The sequence below is a fragment of the Musa acuminata genome, chromosome BXJ2-4 (genome assembly GCF_036884655.1).
Source record: "Musa acuminata AAA Group cultivar baxijiao chromosome BXJ2-4, Cavendish_Baxijiao_AAA, whole genome shotgun sequence".
NCBI classification, from domain to species: domain Eukaryota; kingdom Viridiplantae; phylum Streptophyta; class Magnoliopsida; order Zingiberales; family Musaceae; genus Musa; species Musa acuminata.
In genome coordinates, this window is record NC_088341.1 from 43,150,954 (window position 1) to 43,170,980 (window position 20,027).

Genomic DNA, 20,027 nt, shown 5'->3' on the forward strand with positions numbered 1-20,027 from the left:
TTGTGATATTGGATCATTTGTAATGGGTGCCACCACATGCTCAACTTTTCCATCAAGCTTCCCCCAACTTCTTCTTGAAGAATAACCTCGTGCAATCCATAAGATGAAGATGCATATAAACTTCAGAAGCTTTTATTTTCCTTATTATTTTTGTTTCGATCAGAGTTCCTGATCTGCAACTTAGACCCGACGCTTCCCAAAAATCATGTGGGATTAGTATGCTAACTGAAATCTAGTGGACGCCCGACGAGAGCCTCATTAGTTTGAACTGCTACAAATCAAGTTGTCAGAGGCATCTAAAACGTTTGCTTCCAACGACAAAAAATCTTTATTCTGCTAAATCAAAAGGCCAATCGGATAGATCCATCAAATTTAGTTCCAACCAACGTTCCTGTTTGACTGCTTGGTTTATATAATATTTCCAAACCGTATCTAACAATCCGATTGTTTTCATCTTGCGACGTGTCGTTATCAAGTCTTAGTCAATGATGCTTGTAGGATCCAATCATGTACTTCGACAAAGCCACAACTCGTCGAATAACTATATATATATATATATATATATATATATATATATATATGGGCAGGATTAGCGGTTGCCAAAGTCACGAGATATAAATCTAGTGGACAAAACAATCAGATGAAAAAGACATAAAATAAATACAAACGATTTAACGTCATTTGAATTATGATATAAATATTACTCCTACGTCCATTGGGAATGAAAAAGTTCCAATAAGATTACAACAAAAACAGAGTAACAAAAAATTTCAAAATTGGCCCTATTGACCAAAAGTTAGCCAATGTTGACTAGTGTTGATCATAGTCAATCAGTCAACTTCCTCTTCTTCCTCTTCTTTGCGGTTGCTGCCACCAGCACAGTCGTCGGCCGGCTACAGAGATCGACGAATGTAGGTCACGCAAGAGAAGAAGCTTCGACCGGAGTAGTGGGAAATCTCACGTCCAACTCTTTGCTGCTTTCTGACGTCTTCCTCACATCGCCTGTTGTTCCCCAAAGCTCCATTTATAGGAGCAAGGGAAGTCTTGCCAACAGAGAGATGGTGGTGGGCGTTACGCTCGCGAGTGGAGGAAGAAATATGGGTTGTGTGGCTCCTTGTCTCCATTGTCCGTTCCTCATTGACCTTGCATTACACCCGCGAGAGTCGAAGAGCCGGTCGCGGTAAGAAACAGTCGCGGGAGGTAGCGTGGGTGCCGGTCGCAGGCGGCTGTGCGTGAGCGGTCGGCGCGGGCGGCGGTGAGGACCGCAGGTGACATAGGCGAGGGCCGCAGGTGATGCTTCTGATGACGCCGGCGGCGGCCCGAGCGCAGGCGCCCGGCAGCGGTGGGGGCCGCGCGGTGATCATTGAAATGGTATCTCTGTTTGCGGAGGTAAGATGGTATGTACATATCTTAGGCTTTGATAAGTCAATATCTTTAAAGTTGATTGATACAATATGTGTTTTCTTTGGCATTATACAAAATTTATATGGATTGTTCCCCCGTATGTTCTAATTTAATGCGCACTAATACAGGAAAAAGATTGGACCTATGCCGATCCATGTCCCAAAATATGACAACCGATGAACGGGATGCCCAAACAGATCGAATTCATATCACATGCGTGGTGGGTGTTTGATTGGGCGCACAACCAAATCCGCGAAAGAAGCCCAAACCAAACCAAATCACAACCCAGCAACACGATCAATCCTGGTTCCAATTCGAGACATGTTGACTATCGAATCTTGATTCGTTGACTCAGAGTCAACCTTTCTAATTGCCTCCTTCCTATCCTCACCATCTCGCTGTCTCGACTCGTTACTTCAAGGATAAGCATAGTCCCCGTACATGCAACCACGAAAGAGCGCCAAAAGTGCTACAGCTGAGGGCTACCACCTTCACACTCTCATGCTTTTGTCCTTTCAATTTCGATATTATACGTATGACTAACAGCATATAGTTTAAGTTTAAAATATATATAAAAGCCTAAAATATTTTTAGTATTTCATAATTATTATACATTTTCTATTGTATTAAGATTATTTAATTAATTTTAAATCATAATGATATATATATATATATATATATATATATATATATATATATATTTGTGTGTGTGTGTTTAATTTCAATTTAGAGGGATATGTACACAAACCATTTAATATTCGTTGGTATAATGGTAGCACATTTAATTTTGTTCTCCCCGAGTAGCGAATCAAATAAAACCCTTAATAAATACCCCCATTCATTCACTCCCTCCGTTCTCCCCTGCGTTCGCTCCCCTCCCTCTCGACTTCGCATCGGTCCTAACCCTCCTCCGCCGGACAGCATCAAGTAAGATTTTCGTCTCCAATCCTTAATCTCGCCTTTCGTTTCACCTCCATCATCGGTGTCTGGATCGCCCGAATCGAGAGCCCGTCATGGTTTTGTCTATCTCCATCTCCTCCGTAATCATCGATGTTGGAATGATGGCCATTTTTTTGGCGTAGGTAGATTTTGGGGGGTTTAGATGGACTTCTTGGTATCGTACCATAAGTGCGGTCCTGGATTGCTTTCTTGGTGTCGTAGCATTAGCGCGGTCCTGGATTGCTTTCTTGTTCTTTGTGGCTAGTTAATTTGTTCCTTGACGAGGTTGATAATTGCAACGAGCGGTGAATAATGTATGGAGAATGAATATTCAATTAATCACCGAGTTGGGCTATTACTACCTTTTTCATTGATGCTGGTTTGTTGTTTTTATGTCTTGACAATCGCAGGGGTAGATGCTACCATGAACAGAGTGTAAGTTCTGTTGGTAAATAATTTCTACTGCATGATTGCCAAATGATTCGCAATGGTCTTCTTTTAGGGCTTTTCTCTCCTGATGCTGCATTCATGTTTTTGTTTGAATTCTTGAAATGATAATCTTAACTAATTTTTCTGTTTAAACCACTCCTGTGACTTCCTTTGTAATCCTTAGAAGAAAAATTCCTAATAAAGTTGAACCGTTTAGCGATACATGGGAGTCACAACACGATGATGATTTTCTTGGAGAAAACCTGAAAAATTTACCCAAATACAACAAAAACGGGAATAACAAAAAATTCCAGAATTACCCTGTTGACCAAAAGTTAACCAGTGTTGACCATAGTCAACCAGTCAACTTCCTCTTCTCTGCTGTTGTTGCCATGAGCACAGTAACCGACCGGTGACAGAGATCGGCGACTGGAGGTCACGCAGGAGAAGAAGCTTCAACTAGAAATATCACATTCTGGTTGAATCTGGGCCAGAGCAGTGGGAAATCTCGTCTTCCACTCTTTGTTGCTTTCTCATATCTTTCTGACACTGCCTGCTGTTCCCCAAAGTTACATTTATGGGAGCGACGGATGCTTTGCCGACAGAGAGATGTAGTATCATTATTACTGTGACCTGGAAACAAGGGATTAAATTTTCCAGTGGAGATCTGGTTTAAGTTTCTTCCATGACTACCTTACGAGATTGTTTACAAATTCTTTAAGGTCTGCATTTTTTTTTGGTATATTAGCTTTTGTACAATTTCAGAAACTCACTAAAATGTGAGGCAAACAACTTATCAATTGTTATAGTTGGAAAAGCGGATAGTTTGTGAATATTTAGCTGATTAGAAGCAACATTAGCTGCAGAAGAAACGGATCTTTTGCCGGTAGGATTATTGTTATATAACTGAATGTATTGCATTAACTTTCTGGAATGCTTTAGCCAAATTCATGTCTAAATTGCTGCATTTTATTCTTCTTTACCAGGCATTTCATGAGGTGATATGCGACAAGCACAGTCCAACATCTAATTGAAGTTGAACTAGTACTACTGTGACTCATTTTGACATGTATGTTTTAGCATTTGCCACCAGATTGGTGATCTTTTTCTTTTTCATTATCAGGTCCTACAGTGTTAGTTGGCTTAATCCGAAGCTTAGTTTCAGGTGCAAAATATATCCCAATTATGTCCACATTATACACTTCAGAACATGATGATGAAACTAGGGCTTTGAACGCCTTGCTTGATGCCTTTGGGACATTTTGTACTCTTGAAGATATAGCCTCTGCTTATTGCAAGGCAGGACGTGATGTATGTAAAGCAGGAGATATGTTGTACCAACTCCAAGAAAGTAGTAGTTCTGGTTTTCGTCATGCACAGATTGGGAAGAATGTTCCTCAACCAGAGGAATCATCAGACAAGGATAATCTTAAGTGTTCTATTCTTCTGGGCAAAAATTCCAAAGGAACAAAGCCAAAGAAATTAAGTGTTTCAGTTGGCACTATCTCAAGTGTTCTGGGTAAGAAGTATGTGGGGGTTCCATCATCACGAAATGAATCATGTGAAACAACTAAACCACCCAAGCTTGAAATTAAGGAACAAATGTTAGATGTACTTGAATCAGAGTCGTTTATGCAAAACTCTGTTCAAAGTAGTTCTTTGAATGACAAGGATGTCGAAGAGTTCCTATTTTCAATGCTTGGAGATGGATTCAAACTAAGCATGGATGTCATCCGTGATGTGCTTGGTAATTATCTTTTCATTATCTTAATGATGAATTTTTTAACATGCAAATGAGTGGTGATAAACAATAGTTTATAATTTAAATGCTTTATTATTTGGTCCATCTGTTATTGTTATTTGATTAACACTGAGCCACGCATTTCATATCAAGTATTACTCTGCCAATAGGCATGTGAGTTCCTGCCACAAGATAGCAACCTTCATTTCAAATGGCTTTTGCAATTGAGAGCTTTCAGGTTGTTGAATTTCTACAATGATGTTCAGTGGAAAAATGAAGCATTTCATATAGTCGAATCAAAATGTTCAGGATATGAAACTTTAACTACAATGTTCAATGTATAATTGAAGTCTCATGTCAAGGTTACCACTGATTTCTGCCTTTAACACTAAGAAAATTCTGAGCAGAGATATGCAAAAAATTAACACACCGCAGACAGGGTAATAATCAATGAACGAACAAAGTTCTACTCAAAATATTTGTAGACTCAATCTCGATGTATCATCTTAGTTGATCAATTTTCAAGTTAAAAAGAAATCATGTTTAAGATAAATGATTAACCTATATTCTGTAGCTGTAACCTATATATCTATGTCTTATTAGTGTCAGTAAAAATAACTTTAGGGATTACTACTAATTTAGGTCTTAGTAATTTGACTTTATTAGCTATTCAAATGACTTATTTGATATCTTGGTCACACCTTCATGAACTTTCATACATGAATACATTCAAGTTCACTGCATTTTTGACTTTAATTTTTGTGATTCCTTCACAATTAAGATTGCATAAAAGGCACAATGTGTTATTGAATAATTAAGATGCTGCTATATTTGCATAACTATATTTTGATTTTTTATGTCATTTTATGAGTCCCCTTTCTTTTTCTGACATGATTTGCTTTATGAATATTTAACAAAATTGTGAATTAATAATTAGGTATTTATGTGCATTTTATTGCATTTGACTCCATGCCATGAACCAAAATCAATACTGTTGTAGTCTGTAAAATTTGTGAAAGCTAAGATACAAGTTGCTCATCTATTTACGTCTGGATTCACAATAACTCCTATAAAATGGGATAGTCTAGACGTTATCTTTTTTACTACCATATTAGTTTCTTGTGTCAATTGTTATTTTAATTTGAATCAGTAGCACTTGTTTACAATATCAAATTTCCTACCTGTTTAAGTGTGCTGTTGTATGTCTTGTTTTAGTGTCAGTTCAAGAAGCATGTTGATTACTAAAATAAGTTCTTTTAAATACTGAATAATCATTACAATATTTCATGTTTTAGTGTCTGCCCTTGAAACTTCTCCTGCAATATGAGAATTTTTGACAACTGAAAATTAATCTGTTATTCATATATTTAATTGCTGTTCTTGAATGTTGGAATGAGTATTTTGAACAAAAGCTTGGCCTTATGTGTTTTGAATTTCTTTTTGCCTCTGGAAAAGCCTATATAATTAGATTTACATGTTCCTGCAGGATGTTGTGGATACAACATGAAGAAGGTGCATCTACTTCCCCTTTGTGAATATGATCTTTGGTTTATTGATAAATGATTCATCTTATGTATGCATTTCTTCTATATATGCTCTAATATATTTGTGTATATCTTTTATCGAGTTTATGCATTTAAAAGATGGGTGTAAATCTATCAAACTGTCAGGTAAATTTTCTTGAAGGCTAAATTTTTGGAGATTAGTTTGGAGGTAAGATTTTTGAGTTCTTTTGATGGACTTTGATGCTACTTGTAGTTCACACAAGATAATTTTTTGCTATAAATTCTTTGGTTTTTAGTATTTTAGAAGATATTAAAGAAATAAATGAGCTAGTCAGTTTTGGGGTGCTTACCGAATTAATTAATGAGACAGGAGTCTAAACACGGTCTTTTGTAGTGGTTATGGCCCAAGATTATATACTTCATGGTGGCCAAAAGTTAATCAGATCGGTGCAGAGACCAAATGTGGATAGAATATGAAGTAAAGTTGTCAAGGAATATCTTGTGCTTGAGTTTGTACAACATGGATATGACAATAATAGTGATTTTTCATTCATATGGTAGTTCAAATATGATCAAGCATTAACAGGATAATATACTGGGATCACTGATATTTTTAAATAAGCTATCTTCAGAACAAAATTGTTCACATGCAGAGATAAAGGAATTAGGATCTTATGGAAAGATGTAGGATAAGACATACTTCAAAGCAATGATCCACATAGTAAACAAATCTATTTCATCCATCATTAAGTGAAAAGATCTATCTTGTCCGTCATTAAGAGATTAAAAGTTTTCTCACAGAAAGCAAGAGGGATGTGTCCTGTTATTATTCCCAAAGCATTCAAATTTGTCCCTTGTTGCCTAGGAACTATCTGACAAGCATGTTTATCTGGTGGAGATGTCCGACACTAATTGGCCATAGCCCTAATCATATTTTGTTTAATTTTTGTAATTTAGATTTTATCAAATAACCCTAGTGGAGATGTCCAGCTTTTGCATAAATTTTTTGAGTGTTAACCTAGACCAATGTCATCTGCAAAGTCAAAGATAGCTGAGTATCATGCAAATGAAGCATTTGATTATATAAGTGCTGGTGTAAATTACATTATGCCAATTTCTTTGTTTTCTCAAGTTGTTCATTTGAAACCTTCAATAAAATAATAAGGAATGTTGATTTCATTTTGTAGAGCATGGAGGAATTATTGATAATTTCTTCTAACACCTTGGAGAAAGGCAAGGCAGTTGACTATGATGATTTGAGAAAAGTAAGTACAATTGTAATATGTCATGCTTGTTTTCAGTAGTTTCTCATGTAACCAACAATTGCCTTGCTGTGGCCTGGGTCATGGGTGCATGCTGGTACTTGTTTGGCACGTGGTTTATACCGTTCTATCATGTGTCCTTTTGCCTGGCCACTAGTTGTAAGTGGCTGTAGTACTGACAAGCACTCATGCCTTCTGTTGGTACCCAACTAGCAGTGTATATGGTAGCCAGCAATGGTAATCCTTGCTTGTAATTATGTTCCTTTCATACAATTTTCAATTTTTTACAGCATTAACACCTTTATAACTGGTGATTTCTATCATTGGATCACTGAAGAACCAATATTTGCCTAATTGTGAACCTTTATAACACCCTTTCTATGGCATTAGGAGCTTCTTGAATCTTGAAAATTGTGAACTTTTATCTGCCTAATTCCATGCTTTAACCCTTTTTATCAGTTACTTGCATTGTGTCAAATTTTCTACGATAGTCTGCAGGTAAAGGCTCACAGACGGAGAAATTTCCGTATGAAGATTGTTGTCCGAACTCTCCGTCTAGTGTAAGGTATGCTTGTGAAGTAAACTTTTCAACTGTTACCATTTCTTTTCTTTCTAGGATAACTTGCCGCTTTCAAGATGTTAACTTTCATAGTGGGGAATTTTTTTGAAGAAATCAAAATATGGAATATATTTTCTAATTGGTGAAACAATTTTCTATGAAGAAATATTCCAAGACACTCTAGCATGGAACAAAAGAATTCAAATTTACCGATGGAGGTGATACAATCCTTGTTTAATGCCCCTGAGAGATCAGAAGAGGAACAAAAGATAAAACGTCGAGAGATGGGATTGAATAGAATGAGAGTTGTTGGGCAAAAGGCAGTTACAAAACCACTGGAGGACCTTGTGTTATCTTCCACAACTGATATTCCGAATATAAGACAGGTGGTCAATGATGGTATGCCCTGAATTCAGTTTTTTCAGTATAGTTATTGCTTTAGAGACATTGTAAACAGAAGTTTTTTTACTTGAACAGAATTCAAAAATATGTATATATGCCAATGACAGCTGAATAATGACTATTAATGTTTGTTAGGACTAAGGTTTTACTTTAGTCCAAGACCTATACTGGTCTATGGCAGGTCCTGTATGATTCCTGGTGCATGGGGTGTGCCGATGCATGGTATGCCCTTGTATTGGCTGGCATGTACTAAAGAGAAGAGAGGGTGAGAAGAGAAGAGCAAGAGCACGAGGAGGAGAAAAGAGAGGAGGAAGAGGATGAGGAAAAGGTGAAAGAGGAGGAAAATGTGTTAGCATTTTTATCGGCAGGAGGAAGCAGCAGCAGCAATGTGGAGGGGAGCAGGATATGGTGGACGTGTAAGCATAAGTGGGGGGATGACAAGATGTAGGGAAAGAGAAGAGAGAGGGAGCAAGAGTTGGGTGAGAGACAGACAGGTAGAGGGAGAGAAGAAAATAAATAATAGACTAACAGTTGTATGGTTGTCACAAATTTCAAAAGGAAAAAGGTATTGGTGCTGGTGTCTTTACTGTGCAGTACGCTATGATATTGGTCTCTTTACCGCCTGGCGAGCTTGGTACGGTGAAATAACTGGTTAGTACAATAGTCCTGAACTGAATAGGTTGAAATTATTTGACCTGTCTGTCGGAACGTGATTAGACCAGCAATTACCAGTCACTACATATTGGTATAGCTGGTTTTTAATCCTTGCTTTGAACATGTTAAAGGCAGCAGGTACACTGGTCTGATTGAATATTTTTCAACTTGCTCCATAAATTAACATTTATGCCCTTGTTTTATGTATGTACAGTGAGGGTATTGCCTTTTTTTTTTTTTTCACATATTGCATTACTTTTTCAAGAACATGAGTGTACTAATCATTGCAGCATTAGGACAAAGATGGAAAACCTTGTATGAGGCATTCTTATCATTTCACTATAAGAACATGTCAAGAGTTGCTCAACTCATTCAACAAATATTTGGAATGTTGATATGATTTTTGTGAATTTATTCATTTAATTAAAATTGTTCACTGTCAATAAGATGTTTTGGGACAATTTTGTTGCCAGTTATGTAATGATAATATTATTTTTGTAAGCTCTAAATTGACTCCACCAATCTGTACATAGTTTTAATTTTTTGATTGTCTACTGCTTTATTTAGATGAACATCTTAGGCCGTAAAGTGTCATAATGCCTTAGATGCCTCCGACTTTCATAGAACAGGAACTCATGAAATTTTCTTGTTGAACAAAGAAACATCAAGTACAAAGGAAACTTTGACTAAGTAAGCTGAGTAAAAATAATAGAAGTTAGGAATAAGTTATACTGATTTTATTTTGCTAGATGGGATCATTCTTAAAAATTTAGTTACTAATCAAAGAACTGGAAAAGACATTATCAATTTGCAATTATGGGAGAATGAAATCATTTGTTTAAGTGGCGATCACTCTTTAATTTCATCCACAAGTAAACTTGATCCGTTTGATGGATTTTATTAATTTGCAGAGAATTTCTTTTTGATGACTTAAGTCATCATCTCATTATTGCAACATGATTGTTTGTTCATGTACTCTGCAGGTCGATTCTTGCTTCTTTTTCTTTTTTCAAAAAGTGAACATGTAGTAGGTTGATCCAAGCATCTTTTCTTTCATAAGAGAATAAGTTCTACTGCTAGAAATCTAGAATCTGTAGTTTTGCTCTGCTTTATTGCATATCGAAATGATTTTCTTGGAATTTTCAGACTTTAAATCATGATTTGTCATACTTCTGTTTCTCAGAGTTTGTACTCTGCAGTGTTAGAAATTAAATTTATTGGAGTGTGCATATTTTCTTCAGCATGGTTTGTGTCTCAACTTGTTGTTATACTAGTTAACTTCAACAAGTTAATATGTAATTTTTCTCCTAGGTCCAGTTGCTGAGGAAGATGATGATTACCAGGTCCTAAGGAGAGCTGCTAAGCTGCATTGGGATTCAATGAAGCAATATTATGAAGCCGTAAGCAATTTGTTTCACAACTTATCATCATAATGATTTATCTGTAATCCCTAATTTGTCTTTCATATGTCATCTTTTTTCTATTTTATTCATGACTCATTGGCTTTGTAGGCTGTTGATGCTTTTACAAGGGGTGACAATGAAGCAGCCAGCTACCATATAGAGCAAGTGAGTTTCATGTTTATGGTTAAACACAATCTTTATTATTAAGGAACGATCATAACAAATGAATTAGGTTATCTAGTTTTCTTGCTAAATTGTCGTGAACTTTAGTTGTGGTTCCCAAACAATCTCTATTTGACAGCTTTTATTTTGACTAAAGTATGTCAACTTTTTTTATGTGGAACAACGACATCAATTAAGTTCAACTTTTAATAGTGTTGTTTTATGTGGTATATTAAATAGTTGTTGGGCATAATTTTACCTTGAACCTCACTGCCACAAGTCCAATCTGCATCATGTTACAACAATCTTATTTATCATGGTTTAAACCAACCTACACCTCTATCTTCATGATTCCAACACTGCCTGCCCATCCTATTGTGTGATGGTCAGTCGATCCTTATCTTTGTTTGCATCAAATATATGCAAAATTTGTTGATCCTATCTTCTTTTGTCTATCTCAGCTTGGAACTCTCTTTTCATGGTCATGAATTTCAAGATCAAACTAGAAACCAGTGGTGTGAATGTGACTGTACTTTCCAGTGAGATTGGTTATCGTTATCCTCTTAAGAAAGTCCAAACAATTATATAATCTGCCTATAAGAACCCAAACAGCATAGTCTAACGCATTGGTGTGGGCTTGCTGACCTGGCCCAAAATATGTAATGCATAATATAGTAAGTTTATACTGTCCAATTTACCCAATGTGGACTATTGGGGTTTTGCAGTCATTACACTCAATTTCCTATGTTTTCATTAGAGCATAACATGGTGTTAAATCCTTCTATTGAGTTCTGGCCTGGGGGGTGAATGTTTCCTTCAAAATGCCATATACCTTTCCTGGATTCTGTTTAATAATAAAACCAGATGGCCCCACTACCTTGTTGTTGTCAAAATCTTTAACAGATTATATTGGATTGAACCCCACAATATATTTGCTTACAGGACTGGGATCCATAGAGGTGATTTGATATCATATATGATGAGCTATATAACATATTAGCTCCATTTCTTGTAATAAGTGTTGTCGCCAATATGGCACAAAATACTTAAGCTGATGAAATGATTTTGTCCACTGCAAAATTTTATATTCCCAATATAAGACTTTTTGGGTATCATACAATTGGCTTTGGTCAGGGGCTTTTCCTAACATATTTACTCCTTTTGTATCTCTGGCATAATATGTGTATGCCGAGTTTTATTTTTCACTGTGACCGGAGGAACTGTTTATGCCGAACTTATTAGGGTAAACTGTTCACTAGAGTTCAAGATTCTGAATAAGTTTTTACCTCTCTTTTTAGCATGTATAAGCATCCTAATCTTTGTGCTGATACACCCACCTTATTGCATTTCAGGGGAAGTACTATAATCAAAAGGCTCGAGAAGCAGATGAAAAATCTGCTGCAATGTTGGTTGAACCAAGGTTACTTCATGTCGTATCTCTTTTGGTTGTATAATCTGACTTCCTTTCTGAAATAGGTTATTACAATATGATGTATTCAATATGAACTTCCAGGAAAACTAGCAACAAAGATGAAATCACTCTTGATCTTCAGCCTCATTGTGCGAAAGAAGCATTGAAATTGTCAAAATTGCTCTTGTGCTCACTGGCTGATATTCCTAGTAAGTTTGTAGATTCTTGAGAATTTCACATCTGTTTCTTGTGTATTTTTCACTTAGTCAGGGAAAAAATGAGTTGATGTTTGCTTTATCTTCTTCAGCTCTTAGATACTTGAAGCTTGTCATTGGTGCTGACGGTGAAGATCGCAAACAAGGGAAAAAAAGGCGTTTGGTATGACTTGTTGTTCAGCCAAAAAAAGAGATTTAGTTTTTTGAGATTTAATTTTGTTTTGCATACTCTGTCTCTCATAATGATCTCTTCACGGTTTAAGAATATCATTTTTTAATGCTGCAATAATTTTAGTAGCCCTTTTAGTGGCTTTACGTAAGAGTTTCATATTCTTCCAGTTTGTTCCATATCATTCTTTCTTATTGTAGCTTAATATTCTTTCTCCACCAATATGCAATAAAAGCCTATTTATGTATAGCAAAATAAAATTTAAATTGTCAAATATTTGCAGGTCTTAAAGCTTTTGGAGAATGAGTCAATCAAGTGGACTGAATCTGATGACAACTCTGGGACAATTTACATTCAACTAGATCAGGTGAACCCCAAAAAGTTGAGTTTTGCCAAAGAATGATATAATGCTCTCAGATTTTTTGAGGTCTTTTCTCCCAAAGTGTGAGAAAAAGTATTTCTTGTTTGGGATGGATGGTAGTTTAACATTTAGTAAAATGACATTAAAAAAATTTGAAAAAAAATCAGTTCTTGAAGGAAGAAAAGAACACTCTTCACTTTTGGTGCATGTCAAGACAGCACACTGACTGTCGTGATTATTATTTTGACGAGAATGAATTATGTGATCTGCTGCCAGACGTTTTCTTATCAGCTCTTGTTGGTCCAAGAAATGTGAATCTTAAATCAGTCATCCCTACCCTAGCATAAGAAAATAGGTCGGTAGACATTTATTTTTTAGCCCAACTAAATCGTGAACTATCATTAAAACAATGCATGTTATGATCAATTGGGTAAAGCCGTAAGTTAATTCGAATTGATTATATATTTTTTGAAGGTTTATGCTGTGTTATTTTGCCAAGCTTGTGAAATATTTATGGTTTTTTCAGGAGGGAAAATTGTCGATCAGACTCTGTTATTGTCTACATTCCTTTGTCACCACTAATAATCAATAGCCCTTCCAAAACTATGCATATATATTGTGTTAAATATATATTTTTTAATTAATAGACAAGATTAATTACTTATATACATAAAAAAAATGCTTTCGTGTCGACTTCAGTGTCGCTATTTATTTCCTCTTCTCCGTCACTTTCGTCACCCCTCCTCACCGTCAATGCCACTCTCCTCCCTCCTCGCAGCACTGGCGACGGCTCTGCTCGCCGCTTCCTTCTCCTTCGGGGGGCCATTGTCGGGCTTGGAGGCTGCAGCAGCGACCGATCTCCCCCGCTTCCGTGAAGCCCCGGCGTTCCGGAACGGGCCCGGCTGCGCCTCTGCCCCGACCATCCACATTGCCATGACCCTCGATGCTGCCTACCTCCGCGGCTCCCTCGCCGGTGTGCTCTCCATGCTCCGCCACTCCGCCTGCCCGGAGTCCACCGTCTTCCACTTCCTCGCCACCTGTCCTGGCCGGTTCCAGTCCGCCTTGGCCGCCTCCTTCCCCTCCCTCTCCTTCGCCGTGTACCGCTTCGACCCCGCTCTCGTCCGCGGTCGCATCTCCTCCTCCGTTCGCAGTGCCCTCGACCGGCCTCTCAACCACGCCCGCATCTACCTCGTTGACATCCTCCCCCGCTCCGTCCGCCGCGTCATCTACTTCGACTCTGACCTCGTCGTCGTCGACGACGTCGGCCGCCTGTGGGCCACCAACCTCGCTCCAGACCACGTCCTCGCGGCCCCCGAGTAATGCCACACCAACTTCACCTCCTACTTCACAGACCGGTTCTGGTCCGATCCGGAGTTCCCCGGCGTCCTCACCGGCCGCCGACGCCCGCCCTGCTACTTCAACACCGGGGTCATGGTCATGGACCTCAACCGGTGGCGCACGAGGGGCTACACCCAGAAGCTCGAAGCCTGGATGGAGGTGCAGAAGCGAAAGGCGCGGATCTACGAGCTAGGCTCGCTGCCGCCGTTCCTGCTGGTGTTCGCGGGCGAGGTCAAGAGGGTGGAGCACCGGTGGAACCAGCACGGTCTGGGCGGCGACAACGTCGAGGGGCTGTGCCGGGAACTCCACCCGGGCCCGGTGAGCCTGCTTCACTGGAGTGGCAAGGGCAAGCCGTGGCTCCGCCTCGACGCCGGTCGCCGTTGCCCCATCGACGCGCTCTGGGCCCCCTACGACCTCCTCCGCCGCGAGTTCCGCGACGTCCTCTTCGCCAACAGCTAGCGCCTATCCCCGGCCTGCGCCGGTGATGGCGGATCCATCCCCCGGTAGGATCGGCACCCGGACCATGAACTCTTTGTATCGGGTTGCGCGCGGGAGCCCAACGTGTGATGGGTCGCCCGGCCATTGCGTGCAAAAGAGAGACAATGACGCCCGATAGAAACTGATCAGCAAGGCCGTTTTCTAGTGTTTTTTTTGTTCTCGTGTAGTAAAAACATAGAGGGAAAAGAAGAAAAAGGGACGCAGTTTTGGCCGATCATTGACGCATGGCGCATTGGTGAGAAACTGGCAACATCATGTGGAGATGGAATTGAATAGTGTCAGAGAGCTTTCGTTCGGAATTGAACCTTTTTTTTGGCCGGAGATTGGGAACAACATTATAATATATACTTGTGGTGGCTGCTTGCAGGGTTCGCAAGCAATCCATGGAAATTAAATGTTGGCTTCCACAGCTGGAGATTGTTGTCTTCTTCCTCAGTCGGCCGTAGGTTCAAAATTTGATGCAAGTTGCTGACAGAAGAGACGAAGTCTTATTCAAGGTGTTCGTTCTCAGGTAACTGTTTCACTGGGTGAATTCTTGCTCTTTTTCTTCTACTTAATATAGATGCTACTCTTGGTAATGGTAAGAAACCGTAATATATATGTTAGGAACCAGATTTGAACCGGTGACTTTAGGATTCACAGCCCTCTGCTCCACCAACTTAGATATATCATTCGAGGAGAGAGAGAGAGAGAGAGAGAGATATATATATATATATATATATATATATATATATATATATATATATATATATATATATATATATATATATATATATATATATATATATATATATATATATATATATATATATATATATATATATATATAGAAGCTCAAAAAAGAAGTGAATATGGAAGGATTCTCTGGTTGGTTGGTTGGTTGGTACTAAGGTTATAAGTCCATGGTAGCGTCCATGTAGAAATTTATTAGGTTTTTCTCGTATGACTAATTACATATTATCCTTTATAATTAGGCCTTTTTAGTATTTCAATTCTTAAACTTAAAAAAATTATATTAGAATCTCAATAATTATGAAGGTAAAATATCTAACTTCATTTATTATAATATCATTAGTTTTATCGACGAAAATATAAAAATAATAGGTAAAAAAATAATTTTAATATTTTAGTTACGTTTTTCATGGTGATGGACGATGGCATCGTTGGAGGCTATGGGTGGCTATTATGAATGGGAAGGGAGAGCGACGACGACAGTTTAGGCAAAGAGAATGGAGGAAGAAGACGATGCAGATGTCGACACAATTGCCAAGTGATGTCGATGTGACGGAGATTGGCGAAAGGGTCGCTCGACAATTGCGTCGATATCACTTAGCAACCCCATCCTTCGAATCCAACCTAGTAGGATGACCTCCACTCTCTCCTCAACAACCTCGCATCATTGCTTTATGGTCGCCTACTATTGAGGTGTCGTCATGGACTCGAATGTGGATAGGTAAGAGCTCGAGGACGAGAAGGCTACAAAGTGTGAAGAAGAGGTAACAGGATTGATATCGCAAGAAGTGTAAAAGAGGTAGACTCGCCACGGATCTGTGCTAGAGATGTGATAAACAACGACAAGGGAGTGGCATAAGTGACCTGGCAGACATGACGAGTCACGAGGAAATTAGCGTTGTGGATGGACGTGTCGCATGCCCAACAAAGGAATGTCGCATTCGGCTCGTAGTAGATCGTCGCCCTTTCACCACTCTGCATCAGCATTGACGTCGCTCGGTAATTACGTCGACACCGATGTAGATGCAAAGCGTCAACATTAGTGTCGTCCTCTTTCTCCTTTCCCTTTGCCTCACCTCTCGTCATCGCTCTCTCTCCTCATCCAAAACAATCACTCATAGTCCTCAGTGGTGTCATCATCCATCATCATCGAAAACGTAATTGTAATATTAAAATTATATTTTTACCTATTGTTTTCATATTTTCGTTGGTAAAATCGACGATGTCAGGATAATTAAAGCTAAATGTTTCGCTTCATAATTATAGAAATTATGAGTAAAGCTAAAAGAAAGAGTTTTCCGTAATTCAAACTTCAAGTTTCTTACGATATATATTTCACATCAGACAAAAATCCCGGTACCTGTGGGCTAAAATTGCCTTTAGCAGCTACCACGATGCTTTGTTTCATGAGAAAGATTGTACCACCATGCAATAATAAACAAATAAACCGAATGATTATAACGTTACATGCATTACTTCAGAGAAGTCATACATACGACACCATCAATTGAATCCCACATCTAGCCGTCAACCGTACTTGTAATCAAGATGTGAATTCTATAGCAAACCGTGCACATTTGGGCAAAGGTAGCATTAAGTCCCTTTATTTACCGGTTAGGACACCACAGTGCAGAAATCATTTGTGAATCAACCAGAGATCATATTGCAACCAAAGAAACATCATCATTGCAAGAATCTTATTGTCCATGGCAACCAACTATACACAGCGAAGAAACCACTAGTCTTCCCTTCTAACAGTAGTCGTATGTAACAAACATAACTGTGTCATGCAAATGTCTGACTGGGAGAACAGTTTGTGACAACAATGGTGAGATTAATTCTCCAATATAGAAGAATAACCTTGTGGAGCATCAACATGTGCAGGAGCAATAGCAGAAATCACTACTGAGGCTCCAAGAAAGATCACGACAAGAGCAGTGAAGTTTACCAAGAAGGACTCTGAGCTATATTTGTACAGGCCTGAGCTCTCCAGAAAAGTGAGTTTCTCCAAGAAGCCTAGCTCTGCGGTGGCTATGGCCAATATGTAGACGAACAACCCAAATAGTACGTGCCAAGGAAGTGACTTACCTCTCAGCGTTGGAGATGCACCAGGAAAGAAAAAGGTCACGAACCCAAAAATCCACTGCAAGGAAGAAATTAAGACGTTAGAGTGAGACTAGTAATGATATGTATATAGTAGCAAGCCTGCTCTTGTGCATAAAAATAATTAATGTAATGACAAAATGCTTTGAATTCCTAGTCCAATGATTGTTCCATTTACAATTACGAAAGTTATTTCTCTGTGATTGTTATCTTTCATCAATATTTAACTGGTAAACATTTATCTCCCCCATCAAAATACCACACGATGACCAATATTTCAGCTTTCTCTATAATAGTAGTCCAGAGAAAACTAAAATGGAACAAGGAGTGGCATTTTTACCAGTTGTCCATGATGCAATCAGAAAGGGAACTAAATACCTGTAGTTAACTGTGACATGGAGCAAAGATTCAATGTGTTGCTTATGTTGCCTACCTGAATGCCATATAAACAGATGGTGCCGAGCCCAACCCAAGAATGCAAGCTGTACAGGTTATCTATTCCGCTTTCATTGTGAAACTTGAAGGCAGCATAAATTCCCACAGCACCGAGTACAAGAGCAATTGCATGAAGAGTCAAATGGATAACTTTATTCACTTCATGACTCAGTGGCAGGGTTTTGTAGCTCATTATAGCTGTAGAACAGTCGAGCACAAGTAGGTGAACCGATACAAGTCATATCTATTTATTTTGATAGACATATACATCATATCTAATAACATAGCACATTATTGGTTCAACGGGCTTACCTTCACTCCCAACAATAATAAAACCAATCAGCATAAGAACTGGATGAATCTGCAAGAAAATAAATATATATCATCCAATTTTTAACATGTTTATAGTCAAACTGATCAAGATTAACATACATGAGGCTGAATATCGATACAATCTAAAAACTTAAACTTATTAAATTGAGTATTAATTGCAAATATATATATCATTTGATTTATTTTTTTTTATCATGGAGCAATCTCGAATGCATCTTTACCTCCATCTCAAACATATGATGAGTTTTTTGACAGTGACATATATGCCTTCAGATCGCTTACTATATCAGAAATGTTACTATCTTCACATTGCATCCTTTTTTTTTCTTAATGTAAAACAACTCTAAATATTCTTTCAAGGGACCCCAAAAAGTGAACATTAGTCTTGGCATGGATCACGATTCATCATAAAGCAGGATAAAGAAATAAAATAAGACATCCTTTTGACTGATATGCCTAAAGCAGTGATGCATAACAATATTAAAGTAATTGTCAATTGGTGCTCACAAATTTTCAAAATGAATCTGAAATGCACAATCAGAAAATAAACGTTCATTTTCGTCAATAAAACTATTTCAACGAGGGCAAACCATGTGGAGACATATCAAAAGAAACTGTTGTTATATTATTCTATAAACAATAGGATTGCTTTCTCACCTTCCACCTCCGAGGAGATTTTAGGATATTTGTCGCATATCAGCATGGTCTATTTTACATTCTACAGACCTTCCGGGCAACGCTACTTATGAAACAGGGAGTCTTCTAGCAACTAATCAACGTTAGTGTTCTACTGTAATATAGTTCAGCCTTTTCAACAAGTGCTTTCTATAAAAGACGACTTGTAAGAAATTTCAGCTTAGAAATCCACATCAAAATATATGGTCTGCAGGACAGACCACATTAAAATGTAAAGAAAACACTATTTGACAAAGTATGGACAGAGTTATTTCCTCATTTTATTGAGCAAAATAATTAACTTTACTGAAAAATGTTAACTCTATCCAGTCCATGCACCATAAAGAATACATTATTCTTTTCTTAGGAAGCGAGACAAAATCCCCAATGAACAAAGTTAAATATGATTATATTTTATCCGGCGACGTTAATATACAGAAAATTCAGTGCAATGGAGAAGAAGAAGAAACATGATTAGAACATGAATCACTGTTCTGCGCAGAGAAAGAACCATACAAGCTATCAAAAGAAAAAAACGAGGGGAAAAAGAACTTTACCATCAAAAGAAGATATCAATACAACCTTTGCTTTTCTTATTTAAGGCTACACAAAATCTCTTTAATTAAAGAGTACACAAGGCGAGATACGAAGACCAAACACCAGAACAGTACAAGATGATCATCTGCTGATAGGAACCAAGAGAAGAACATAATTAGAGAAGCCGCTCAAGTTACTTCGATCTCTTTTCATACATTGAAACCGACACTTACTGATGAAAAGGTAGGAATTGTTGAAACCTAACAATGATCCGATCAATGAAAAACTAACGAAGGTTGAGTTTAAACAAGAAATCGAGAGTCGGCGTACGTTAAAGATGAGGGATTTGTTGGTGGACTCGAAGGCGAGGCCGCCGCGGAAGTGGATGCACCACACTAGGACCATCGCCGCCGACGCCACCGCCAACACGTGCGACACGTACGTGAACGGAGCCGCCTTCACTCCAGGAAAGCCAGCCATCGTCCCTTCTCTAACGACCACTCCTGTTCTGCACCTGCTGTTCTTGCTCTTATGTCTTATTTTCTAGATCACCACACCAAACCCAAGAAACAAAGACAACGTGAGCAGAAGATATTCCAGCGCCTACTGATAAGGCCGAGCGAGCCGTCTCTTCCAAGGCGTCATTACCGATCTGTCTACGCTTATCGTCCATCGCGTGATAAGCGGGCAGATGGAGCCCGGACCGTCCGTTTTCCACAACAAGGGGACGCGAACTGAGGCCCACATCAGCTGGTCTCGT

The 20,027-nt window shown here is 38.5% G+C and overlaps 2 protein-coding genes and 1 pseudogene across 2 annotated transcripts; 2 read left to right on the forward strand and 1 right to left on the reverse strand.

Moving 5' to 3' along the window:
- Window positions 1-2,263: 2,263 nt before the first annotated feature.
- LOC135611054 (putative nuclear RNA export factor SDE5) lies at window positions 2,264-12,903 on the forward strand. The gene is made up of 13 exons (XM_065106314.1): window positions 2,264-2,331; window positions 3,759-3,816; window positions 3,896-4,519; window positions 6,000-6,025; window positions 7,206-7,283; window positions 7,772-7,845; window positions 8,003-8,238; window positions 10,207-10,295; window positions 10,407-10,463; window positions 11,813-11,880; window positions 11,974-12,080; window positions 12,179-12,249; window positions 12,539-12,903. Exons 3-13 carry the CDS (start codon window positions 3,958-3,960, stop codon window positions 12,656-12,658), a joined length of 1,488 nt encoding a protein of 495 aa, XP_064962386.1. The 5' UTR covers window positions 2,264-2,331; window positions 3,759-3,816; window positions 3,896-3,957; the 3' UTR covers window positions 12,659-12,903.
- Window positions 12,904-13,348: 445 nt separating this feature from the next.
- LOC103982680 (probable galacturonosyltransferase-like 3) lies at window positions 13,349-15,056 on the forward strand (annotated as a pseudogene).
- Window positions 15,057-16,845: 1,789 nt separating this feature from the next.
- Window positions 16,846-19,933, reverse strand: LOC135611055 (probable ascorbate-specific transmembrane electron transporter 1). The gene is made up of 4 exons (XM_065106315.1): window positions 19,598-19,933; window positions 18,035-18,083; window positions 17,721-17,920; window positions 16,846-17,327 (listed from the first exon to the last, which is right to left on the reverse strand). The coding sequence occupies exons 1-4, from the start codon at window positions 19,745-19,747 to the stop codon at window positions 17,019-17,021; spliced, it is 708 nt and encodes a 235-aa protein (XP_064962387.1). The 5' UTR covers window positions 19,748-19,933; the 3' UTR covers window positions 16,846-17,018.
- Window positions 19,934-20,027: the final 94 nt, after the last annotated feature.